Source organism: Asterias amurensis, chromosome 10 (assembly GCF_032118995.1).
Source record: "Asterias amurensis chromosome 10, ASM3211899v1".
Taxonomy (NCBI): Eukaryota; Metazoa; Echinodermata; class Asteroidea; order Forcipulatida; family Asteriidae; genus Asterias; species Asterias amurensis.
In genome coordinates this window covers 4,557,620-4,570,457 of record NC_092657.1, presented here as the reverse complement: position 1 = coordinate 4,570,457, position 12,838 = coordinate 4,557,620, and the positions used below count along the sequence as shown (strand labels likewise).

At 38.9% G+C, this 12,838-nt stretch overlaps 2 protein-coding genes across 2 annotated transcripts in view; one reads left to right on the top strand and one right to left on the bottom strand.

Moving 5' to 3' along the window:
* The window catches only part of LOC139943434 (uncharacterized), a 136,104-nt gene that overhangs the window by 25,903 nt on the left and 97,363 nt on the right, over window positions 1-12,838 (top strand). The gene's annotated exons all lie outside the window — the stretch shown is intronic.
* Window positions 9,836-12,838, bottom strand: part of LOC139943435 (protein Hikeshi-like) — a 3,959-nt gene continuing 956 nt past the window's right edge. Inside the window, exons 2-3 of the mRNA XM_071940246.1 lie at window positions 12,680-12,702; window positions 9,836-11,608 (exon numbers count right to left, since the gene is read on the bottom strand). Coding sequence (XP_071796347.1) covers window positions 11,408-11,608; window positions 12,680-12,702 — 224 coding nt within the window. The 3' untranslated portion in view covers window positions 9,836-11,407. The remainder of the gene's footprint in view (window positions 11,609-12,679; window positions 12,703-12,838) is intronic.

Sequence of the window (12,838 nt, the reverse complement as noted above, 5' to 3'; positions counted from 1 at the left end):
AAATGTTTAAAGTCTGAACATGGTCTGAATAAAACTGGCGGGTTTTTTATTTTTATTTTTTTAATCGTCTGAAATTTCATCCAGATGTGTAATGAAGGGCGAGGTGCACAGAAAAACCTTGGTCTGAGTCGTAGGCAACTTTTTGAGGTATTGTCTAGTTTTCGATGCCCCCAAATCAAGATTAAAGTTAATATTAATTTGAGGCCCTTCCAATTGTTCCAGCAATCTGTAATCCGTAGAGCGTCTTCTGCACATAAAGAACTTTCTTTTGTTAAATTTTGAGGCAAATCTGAGAGAAATTTTTTTTGAGGGTGAAAAAAACGTCAAGTTATACCCCATGCCGTTTTCTCAAAAATCTGCCGAAAAAATTTGTGTTTTTCAAAATCGCCTGAAAACTTGGGTTTAGTCGTCTACCTTAGTAACTTTTTGATGTAATTGTTTTTATTGCCTGATTTTCGATATAACAATGTCTCAAATAATTATTGTATCAAACTCAATAAACCCAATTGTACCATCTCGGCGAGTACCCACCAAGCACACTGGTGGAAATTCAAAGAAGTTATATCCCCGCCGTCATGTTGATCCCAGCTAGCCTACTAAAGACTCAGCCACCCAACCCCATTGTACCCCGCTACCCTTTTCACAGCGACCGACAATCCCCGATTCCCATCTAAATGCCAGACCAACTTCCCCTGTGAACTAACTCAAATAATTATTTTGTATAAGTCCCCTATTATGCCTACGTTCCGTGTAAACCAATGCGCCATACTTACAGCGTGAAGCGTATGCCTTCCACTCTCAAATTATTTACTAAGTCCAAAGCAAGGATTTCCCTATGCCATTGTACCATGCGTACCATTTCCCCATTAATTAAACTAATTGTCTATCTTTATGCCTACAGCGTGTGCCTTCAACTCGTCGAATACTTTTTAAGTCCGAACACAAGAGTCCCCTATCTACTACCAATACCCGTCAGTATTGCGTATTATGCCTTCCACTCGCAAATTATTTACCAAGTCCAAAGCAAGGATTTCCCTATGCCATTGTACCATGCGTGCCATTTCCCCATTAATTAAACTAATTGTCTGTCTTTATGCCTACAGCGTGTGCCTTCAACTCGTCGAATACTTTTTAAGTCCGAACACAAGAGTCCCCTATCTACTACCAATACCCGTCAGTATTGCGTATTATGCCTTCCACTCGCAAATTATTTACTAAGTCCACAGCAAGGATTCCCCTATGCCATAGTACCATGCGTACCCCTTTTCCCATTAAACTATGCAGTGTGTAGATTTTAACTCAAATGTTTTAAGTCCGAACCAATGAGTTTCCCATGCCTATGTATAACCAGCCCACAACTTGTGCATTTCATTCGAAATTACTAAGTATAAAGCATTGATTTTACTATGCCATAGCATCATGTGGAAAGTGTTCCCCTCGCAAATTATATACCAAGTATAAAGTACAAGTATAATATACAATATACCAAGTATAAAGCATTGATATTCCCATACCATAGTATCCTATGAAAAGTATTCAACTCGCAAATTATACACTAAGTATAAAGCATTGATATCCCCATACCATAGTATCCTATGATGAGTATTCAATTATATACTAAGTATAAAGCACTGAAATCCCATGCCATAGCTTTCTGTGTAAAGTATGAACCGAAGGTTTATCAGGTCTAAAATGCGAATGATGCTGGGGGGGGACCCAAGTGGGTGTCGTGGGTAGGTGTCGGCCTCCGAAGTGAAAGGTCCCCGGTTCGAACCCCGGTGGTGACAGTGGTTGCCGTCCGAGAAGTCTCGACCCACCAGACAGTGGCACTCACCGCTAGCACTCGCTGAGGAAAGAAACTTTAAACTTAAAACTTAAAACGAACCTATGCTCTTTTTTATATAAGTTTAAAAAAAATTATAAAAAAAAACATTTTTAAAACGTCTCCAACTTTTCTGAAGCTGGATTCGATCCCGGGACCCTCCGGTCCAGAGACCAGAGCCCTTCCACTGGGCCACTGCTCCTTCTTACTAATATGCGTTCGAGTTTAATTTTAAACCTTCGTATGACAAACTTTTAATTAAAACGTAGTAAAAGAACACCCGGGAATCGAACTCCGCACCATTGGGTGTAGAGTCCGGAGCCCTTCCATTGAGCCACGTCTCCTCTTACTTCATTTGCGTTCGAGTTTAATTTTAAACCTTCGTATGACAAACTTTTAATTAAAACGTGTAAAAGAACACCCGGGAATCGAACTCCGTACCATTGGGTGTAGAGTCCGGAGCCCTTCCATTGAGCCACGTCTCCTCTTACTTTTATTGCGTTCCAGTTTAATGTTATACCTTAGAATGAACAACTTTAAATCAAAACGTAGTAAAAGAACACCCGGGAATCGAACTCCGTACCATTGGGTGTAGAGCCGGAAGCCCTTCCATTGGGCCACTACTACTCTTACTTCATTTGCGTTCGAGTTACATGTTATACCTTAGAATGAACAACTTTATATCAAAACGTATTACAGCTTATGCCTTCCACTCTCAAATTATTTATTAAGTGTAAAGCAAGGATTTCCCTATGCCATAGGATACCGCGCAAACCAATGTTCTCAAGCATACTAAAAGAACACACATCGGGAGTCGAACCCCGTACCATTGGGTGTAGAGCCGGAAGCCCTTCCACTGGGCCACGTCTCCTCTTACTTTTATTGCGTTCCAGTTTAATGTTATACCTTAGAATGAACAATTTTAAATCAAAACGTATTGTAGCTTATGCCTTCCACTCGCAAACTATTTATTAAGTGTAAAGCAAGGATTTCCCTATGCCATAGGGTACCGCGCAAACCAATGTTCTCAAGCGTAGAAAAAGAACACAGATCGGGATTCGAACCCCGTACCATTTGATGTAGAGCCCGGAAGCCCTTCCATTAGGCCACTACTACTCTTACTTCATTAGCGTTCGAGTTTAATGTTATACCCTAGAATGAACAATTTTAAATCAAAACGTATTATTTGCCTCCCACTCGCAAATTATTTAGCAAGTGTAAAGCAAGGATTTCTCTATACCATTGGGAACCGCGCAAACCAATGTTCTCAAGAAAAAGAACACAGACCGGGGTTCGAACCCAGTACCATTGGGTGTTGAGCCCGGAGCCCTTCCATTGGGCCACTACTACTCTTTCTACATTAGCGTTCGAGTTTAAAGTTATACCCTAGAATGAACAATTTCAAATCAAAACGTATTATAGCTTATGCCTTCCACTCGCAAATTATTTATTAAGTGTAAAGCAAGGATTTCCCTATGCCATAGGGAACCGCGCAAACCAATGTTCTCAAGCGTAGAAAAAGAACACAGACCGGGGTTCGAACCCAGTACCGTTGGGTGTAGAGCCCGGAGCCCTTCCATTGGGCCACGACTACTCTTACTTCATTTGCGTTCGGGTTTAATTTTATACCCTAGAGTGAACAACTTTATATCAAAACATATTGTAACTTATGCCTTCCACTTGCATTAATTATTGATTAGGGGTTAAGCAAGGATTTCCCTATGCCGTAGGGTACCGCGTAAACTAATGTTCTTCAACGCAGAAAAAGAACACACACCGGGGTTCGAACCCAGCACCTTTGGCTTCAGAGTCCAGAGCCCTACCTCTGTGCCACTGTCCTTCTTCATTACTAAAGGTTCGAGTTTAAATATAAACCTTAGAATGAATTCAACTTTAAATCAAAACGTAATAAATAGCGGGTGCCTTCCACTCGCATGTTATTTATTAGGTATAACGCAAGGATTTCCCTATGCCATAGGGTTCCGCTTAAACCAATGTTCTTACGCGTAGAAAAAGACACACGCCGTGGCTCGAACTCGGTACCTTTGCGCTCAGAATCCGGAGCTCTACCACTGGGCCACCGCTTTTCTTAAGAACAATGGGTTCGAGTTTGATTATAAACCTTAGAGTGGACAACTTTAAATCCAAACGTATATAGCGAGTGCCTTCCACTCGCGTGTTTTACAAGGATTTCCCGATGCCATAGTACCCCAGGTAATGTCAACATTGGGACTGGGTACAACAGAGTTGATGCATGCACAAATTCGACGGTGTTTGAGATAAATAAAATGCACGGGACTAAAACGGGTCTATCTAACTGAGAAAATATCAGCGATTGAAAAAGTCTCTAGAAGCCGGGCAAATCGGGCGAAAGGGGGGGGGGGCATATTCAAACATGGGGCGTAACAGTGTGACCAACAAAACCATTTATTATTATATGTAATAAATATTTGATAATCTAAGTAAATTGAACTCTAAATAAGACACGGGACGGACTATTCTTTATGTTTTAATTCAATATTTGTTTAATGTTTGAGATTCTACATTTCACATTATGACTGCTCTTTAAATCAATATAAAAAGAATTCAGACAATAATTGACATACAGATTCAAAATTATTTTAAGCAGCAATTTTTTATTTTATTTTTTATGTTATTTAATTAAAACCATTAAAAATAAAATTTAAACGTCAAGTGTTTGTGCATCGTAAAAGAATTTTTGTTTTTCTCCACAGGCGATCAGAGAATACTGACCGAAACGTCAATTGAAACCAACGGTTATTTTCAGAACCACCCCATATTTAGAGATGATGGTCATTGCATGGTGTTACCGCAAACCTGTCCATATCGTAATTCCACCATGCACAGTTTTAAATCCAGGGTACAACATATCAAATCATTGTCATAGATAGGTCGTACAATATTATGCAGTGAATAATTAGACGGGAACAATTTTACGACCTCACCCTTAATTTCTGGCCGTTTTGTTTTAATCTCCGAATAATCAACGGGAAAACAGCAACCTACAGGCCCACTATTAAAGGAACACGTTGCCTTGGATCGGACGAGTCGGTCAAAACAAAAGCGTTTGTAACCGTTTTTTATAAAATGTATATGGTTGGAAAGATGTTGTAAAAGTAGAATACAATGATCCACACAAGTTTGCCTCAAAATTGCGTGGTTTTCCTTCTACTGTGCGAACTAACATGGTCGGCCATTTATGGGAGTCAAAATTTTGACCCCCATAAATGGCCGACGTGTTAGTCGACAAGGTAAAAGGAAAACCACGCAATTTCGAGGCATGTTTGTGTGGATCATTATATTCTACTTTTACAACATCTTTCTACCCATATGCATTTTATAAAAAACGGTTACAAACGCTTTTCAAAGACCAACTCGACCGATCCAAGGCAACGTGTTCCTTTAACAGAGAATTATATTGAGCAATACACGTACATATACACATACACAAGCATACCAGCTAACGTAGTGTAGACATATTATAGCTAATAGAAACAAATCACAAACATTGCTTTTACCATGGGTTCTAACGACCGACTTAATATTGAATCAGAATAAACGAGTACACATTAGTCTTGCCTGAACAGTTCCCTGAAGATTAGAACTACATCAAAAGGGCTCTAAATATCGTCCAAGGAGACAGCCAGAGTCAACTGCATGGTTGGAGATCATTTTGAATGCATGTGTACGCGGTAAATTACTGGGTACGAAGCATGGGTTATAAGACCAACTATAGGGTACCCGACTATTCGTGTTCTTGTCGCAATGTCGCTTACTTCTTGATATAGCAGTGCCTCCAAAAAGAGAGGTTGAAATGAATTTGAGACCCATCCAATTGTTCCAGCAATCTTAAACTTGGAGACTGTCTTTTAAACATGACGAATTTCCTTGTTTCCGAGGCTGAAAAACGTCAAGCTTACCCCCTTGTCGTTTTTTCAAAAATCGACCGAAATTTTTGTCTTCCAAATCGCCTGAAATTTCATACCTAGGTGTAATAGAGGGCGAGGAGCAAGAAAATCTTGGTTTTAGTCGTCTACGATGGCTACTTTTTGAGATAATGCCTTATTTCGGATAGTACGACGGTTTAAAATCAACGTTAAAATGAATATTTGAGACCCATCCTATTGTTCCAGCAACCTGTAACTTGGAGACTGTCTTTTACACATGACGAACTTCCTTTGGTTAAATTTTGAGGCAATTCGGAGAGAAAGTGTTTCCGAGGCTGGAAAAACGTCAAGCTTACCCCCTTGTCGTTTTTTCAAAAATCGGCCGAAATTTTTGTCTTCCACATCGCCTGAAATTTCATACCTAGGTGTAATTGGGGGCAAGGAGCAGGAAAATCTTGGTTTTAGTCGTCTACGATGGCTACTTTTTGAGATAATGCCTTATTTCGGATAGTACGACGGTTTAAAATCAACGTTAAAATGAATATTTGAGACCCATCCTATTGTTCCAGCAACCTGTAACTTGGAGACTGTCTTTTACACATGACGAACTTCCTTTGGTTAAATTTTGAGGCAATTCGGAGAGGAAACGTTTCCGAGGCTGAAAAAACGTCAAGCTTACCCCCTTGTCGTTTTTTCAAAAATCGACCGAAATTTTTGTCTTCCAAATCGCCTGAAATTTCATACCTATGTGTAATAGAGGGCGAGGAGCAAGAAAATCTTGGTTTTAGTCGTCTACGATGGCTACTTTTTGAGATAATGCCTCATTTTGGATAGTACGACGGTTTAAAATCAACGTTAAAATGAATATTTGAGACCCATCCTATTGTTCCAGCAACCTGTAACTTGGAGACTGTCTTTTACACATGACGAACTTCCTTATGTTAAATTTTGAGGCAATTCGGAGAGAAAATGTTTCCGAGGCTGAAAAAACGTCAAGCTTACCCCCTTGTCGTTTTTTCAAAAATCGGCCGAAATTTTTGTCTTCCAAATCGCCTGAAATTTCATACCTAGGTGTAATAGAGGGCGAGGAGCAAGAAAATCTTGGTTTTAGTCGTCTACGATGGCTACTTTTTGAGATAATGCCTCATTTCGGATAGTACGACGGTTTAAAATCAACGTTGAATGAATATTTGAGACCCATCCTATTGTTCCAGCAACCTGTAACTTGGAGACTGTCTTTTACACATGACGAACTTCCTTTGGTTAAATTTTGAGGCAATTCGGAGAGAAAGTGTTTCCGAGATTGAAAAAACGTCAAGCTTACCCCCTTGTCGTTTTTTTCAAAAATCGGCCGAAATTTTTGTCTTCCAAATCGCCTGAAATTTCATACCTAGGTGTAATTGAGGGCGAGGAGCAAGAAAATCTTGGTTTTAGTCGTCTACGATGGCTACTTTTTGAGATAATGCCTTATTTCGGATGTTACGACGGTTTAAAATCAAGGTTAAAATGAATATTTGAGACCCATCCTATTGTTCCAGCAACCTGTAACTTGGAGACTGTCTTTTACACATGACGAACTTCCTTTGGTTAAATTTTGAGGCAATTCGGAGAGGAAATGTTTCCGAGGCTGAAAAAACGTCAAGCTTACCCCCTTGTCGTTTTTTCAAAAATTTGCCGAAATTTTTATCTTCCAAATCGCCTGAAATTTCATACCTAGGTGTAATAGAGGGCGAGGAGCAAGAAAAACCTTGGTTTTAGTCGTCTACGATGGCTACTTTTTGAGATAATGCCTTATTTCGGATAGTACGACGGTTTAAAATCAAGGTTAAAATGAATATTTGAGACCCATCCTATTGTTCCAGCAACCTGTAACTTGGAGACTGTCTTTTACTCTACCACCTGGCCAAATAATCCAACCTAGTTTGGGTATGACCTACCCCAAATTCATTCCCGCGCCAAGCAGTAAAATCAAGTCTATATAATGTATGGGTACAGGATTCGAACCGGGTGTACCAGCTCTCGGTAGAACACGCATTGGAGCTATCCAGTGCACCTAGGTGCCTGTTGGTGTGTCTGGGGGGGGGGGGGGGAGTTTTTATACTACTTATAATAATTCACTGCGTCCACTCAAGCAAAAAAGAAAAGAAACATACACCCAGTAGAGTTGAACCAGGGTCTCGTGGCTCCCAGTCCCATACGTAGTTAGTGTAGCTACGGCGCCACCTACCATGTTACGAGATTTAGTACAATTAATTGAATGAACCCAATTAACCACACCATTAAAGACATAATTTTTGTTTCATTTATTTGACCTCGGAAGTTTTTTCTTCTGGACAATTATGTGTATTCAAATTATCTTTCTTTTTTTAACTGAAAAAAAAGACGTCCAGCTGCATTCTCATCAAAAATTTGCCTAAAATTGAAGAAAGGCAAGGGGTAAGTCCAGCATTTTCATCACTAAAACCATCTTTAAAAAAACGACTAAAATGCTTGACTTCTGATGATGAAAAATGTTTGTTCCTTAAATTAGGTCTTTGTTGATGAAAATGCTGGAATCACGACCTCTTTTGTTTTGTTTTTAATGTGATTTTGTTTAATTTCGGGCCCGTAATGGATACAAATCCTGGACTTACTAACCTCTTGTGATGTTTTCAAATCTTGAGGGTGCACAGTTTTAAAGTTTGATTTTAGGTTAAAGGCTTTGCACAACAATAATAAAAGAGAAAACATGAAACACAGATTCAACCTTATTCCATTGCAATTTAATTTCGTACAGTTGCTATTAAAACTACGAGGCATTTAAATAACTACACGCATTATTTTGCAACTATTGGATGCATTAATAATAATAATTGTATTGTATTGTATCAAATTTTGTTCCTTAAACGGAACAAACCTCATTCCCTACGGGAAGGGTTTACAACAATAACAAAACTTCAACTTATTATACAACACAGAAGAAGAGCTCTCGAGAGGTCAGCAAGAACAAATTTTAAATTATGTTTGGGTTTCGAAACACAATTAATAATGGTTTTCTTTTGAGAACTCACAAGGAAAATTATTTTTTTCTTGTCAGATAAGATACTAAAAACCTGTGTAACTTTGACCCATGGTATTATACAATATGTTTCCGAATACAGTAAACATTTGGTAAAACGAATGAAATGGATTTGGATTTCAACATCCTCTAAGCAGTGAATACATACGATCCTTAAATTCTACACCTGTATATCTCCCAACCTCAACTTGTAATTTATGTGCTTAGCACCTAAACCTTGCTAAGCAGTGAAGATATTGAGGATTGTGTACAAATAACTTAGGTATGGCTATATGTCAAAGTTCTTTTTAAACGTCCTATATGTATATCTATTTGGTTTGCGGTAACACCATGTGTGTATCTACTTGCCAGGTAGAGTTTGTTCTTAGAGAACTGTCTTGCTTTATTCTACTACCGCAGAGTAGATGTTCGGGTATTCAGGAGACTTCTAAGTTCTGAAAAGAACTGTCCTGCTTATTAACTAATTACCTGGGCGGATGGTGAAGAAATAGGCTGGGACTACTACTTTAGCTTAGGCCGATTCGATCGTAATTAACTATACTACCGCGGAGTAAGTTCTTGGGTTGGTCTCAACGTTTCGACTAGCTTGCTCTAGTCATCGTCAGGAGACTGAACAAACTCTACCTGGCAAGTAGATACACACATGGTGTTACCGCAAACCAAATATACATGTACACTGATACCTCACCATGCAATGCCTCAAATCCTATGTCCTTTATGTACTAAGTTTATTTCTTTTGGTAATCTCTAAAAGCAATTGCAAATAAATACATTACATAATTCTTTAGGTACTTTTTGTAACACTAAACACAATGTTTACAGATTTGCATTAAACTTACACCGTTTGAAGATAATGATAGTAGAAAGCTTACCTTTAAAAGTTACTTGCTGAGGTGATGTAGTTTGTGAGAAATGAGTAAAACAATGTCCTGAACATACGTTTTTACATGCTAAAATAATTTTCGAAGAGTCAAAAATTATTTCCATGACATTGTTTTACTCATTTCTCAAAAAGTACAGCTTCACAGCAAGTCATGTTTTCAGGGAAGCTTTCTACCATCATTATCTTCAATTTGAGTAAGTTTAATGTAAATCTGTGGACATTGTGTATTTTTTGTCCAACAAAAGTACCCAGACCCTTTAAATGCATCAACATAATAATAATACTTGGTTCTTATATAGCGGTTTTTAACACACCCTTAAGGGTCGAAACAAAGCGCTCAGTATTTTCCCTGCAAGGTATGTGGGGCCAGGTTTTTGAAGTATGGTATTGTTATCTTATAGCACCATGTAAATGGTTTTACAAGGTGCTGTGGTGCAATATGCTTCCGCTTAAACCAGGAACACCGAGGCGTACTCCTACTCTTCTGATAAGCGCACTTAGTTCTTTACTGTGCATTACACAACACACAGGAGCACACTCCGGTTCGAGCATCGATTAGAAGATCAGCGCAGAAGATAAGTACACATGGCATAGTCTTTAATAGACATTCAAGGCTGTTTAATCACAATTTTTCAGATTTTTCAAGGGTGAACAAAATACGGTAATTAGACTAAAATAGAAAGATCGCCATGCCCAATTGAAATCACCATAATAATTGCATCAATTTCAAAGTAAAGACATCGTGCAAAATGATTTATATACAGTTATTAAAAAATTGTTTAGTAAATGTTGAAGGCACTGGACACTATTGAGAATACAGGGGTCACCTTCACAAAGAGTTGGGACTAGTCCTAACTTAGGACTAGTCCTAGGAGATATTAAAATCTTAAGGCTAGTCCTAAGTTAGGACGAGTAACTCGAGTTAAAAGACTAGTCTTAAAGGCAGTAGACACTATTACTCAAAATAATTTTTAGAATAAAACCTTACTTGGAAATAAGTTATAGGAAGACGTTGATAGCATAAAACATCGTGAGAAACAGCTCCCTCTTAAGTAATTTTCCTCAAATTTAATTCTTAGACCTCAAGTTTAGAATTTGAGGTCTCGAAATCAATCATAAGAAAGCACACAACTTCGTGTGACAAGGGTGTTTTTTTCTTTCATTATTATCTCGTAACTTTGATGACCGATTGAGCTAAAATTTTCACTGGTTTGTTATTTCATGCATGTGATGAGATACAGCAAGTGAGAAAACTGGTCTTTGACAATTACCAAAAGTGTCCACTGTCTTTAACTCTTTGTGAAATCCACCCCTGGTCTTTGACAATATTACCAAACAGTGCCCAGTGCCTTTAAAGGCTCTGGGTACTTTTTATACAATGTCCACAGATTTCGAGAAATGAGTAAAACAATGTCACACAAGTTATTTTAGTCTCAGTATTAGCATGTTACAATGTATTAGCATGTAAAAACCATAACATACCATACATGTAACTGGTTAATACGCTTTTACTTGCAATCACTGAAAGTGAGACGAAAGTGATTTTGGTGACTTGTTTTAGTACTCATTACTCAAAAACTACAGCACCTCAGCAAGTAATATTGTAAGGGAAGCTTTCTACCACCATTATCTTCAAACTGAGTAAGTTTAATGTAAATCTGTGGACATTATGTTTTGTGTTACAAAAAGTACCCAAATCTTAAAATTGTTATAATACAAAAGTTACACATGTAGAGTTACTTCCTCCAAAAGTTCTGATCCTGCGCCATTTTTTTCTTGAAGTTCTGAAACCATTTATCTAGGACCGTCATGGGGATCCAGCTGACATTTGGCTGGGGTGTCATCTGCGACTGGTTGATCCCGAACGATGAGGCATAGTTGTAGAAATTCTCTAACATCTTCATGGAGAACTCTGAGAAGCTGGTCAAAGTCGACGTCTAAAATAAATGGAGAGAAAACAAAAAGTAAGTAAAAGGCACTGGATCCCTTTGGTAATAGGCCGATCCATTTAGCTCCGCCCCATCATTGCGTATTGACCAATCACATCCCATTGCGCAACACAAAGTCTGACAAATAAAGTCTGACATGCGTATGCTTGGCGTGGGCGGACGAGTTGTGCAGAATGGCATAGGAGAGCCTCACGTGTTCTTGCTCACATGTGCGCCGTGGGCGGAGCCTAATGGATCGGTCTATTGTCAGAGACCAGTTTTCAAGCACTTGCCATGCCCATGTATCCCAACATGTATGCATAAAATGTAACAAACCAGTGGAAATTTGCCTTAATCGATTATCAAACTTCCAGAAAATAGTTGAAGAAAAAATTCTTTTTAGAAGTCTGAGAAAGGCTTCACGCCTGAAGTCTTTCGCAGATGCAAATATTTAAGTGAGAAATCACTTCTTTCTCAAAAACTTTGTTACTTCAGAGGGAGCCGTTTCTCACGATGTTTTATTTAATCAACAGCTCTCATCGAGTCGCATTGTGTTTCTGATCGTGATGTCCGATTGTGTTTCGTAAGTAAATTATGTCGTCGTAAATAGTGGTGAGCAACACCATTGGTTCACCAAGCAGGAAGCCACGACTATTGTTGTAGTTGTCGTGGAGGTACGATTAACCGAGTAGTTAAAAAACGATAGTCGCTACTCGACTAAGCAATCAATAGTTGCGACTTTGACACTAGTCGCAATAGTCGCCCAGGCTTAATTGCATCACGATTAATTGAAGACGTAATAATAATAGAGACAAGTTCTTATTCAGCGCATTTTTCAATAACTATCTCAATGCGCTTTAGATTAGTGCCCTGGTCAATGGGCAAATTACATCCCTGTAATCTTTCTCAGCCCCCCTGGGAAGTATACAGCCCTGAGCTGCCTTGGCACACCAGTGGCTTTTTCATACACAATATCAACCTCTACCCTCGCAGGTACCCAATTATACCCCTGAGTGGAAAGAAGCAACTATGGTCAAGTGTCTTGCTCAAGGACACAAGTGTCATGACTGGGATTCAAACCCACACTCCGCTGACTTTTCCACCTGAACTTAGATTCAATGGCCTTAATCACTCGGTCATGACACCCAACAAATCCGATGCAGCCCTTTCATTTTTCAAATGTTACTAAAGCTTCCAGATGTTTCCGCCCCAGAAAAAACCCTAATATTTAGGACTCTG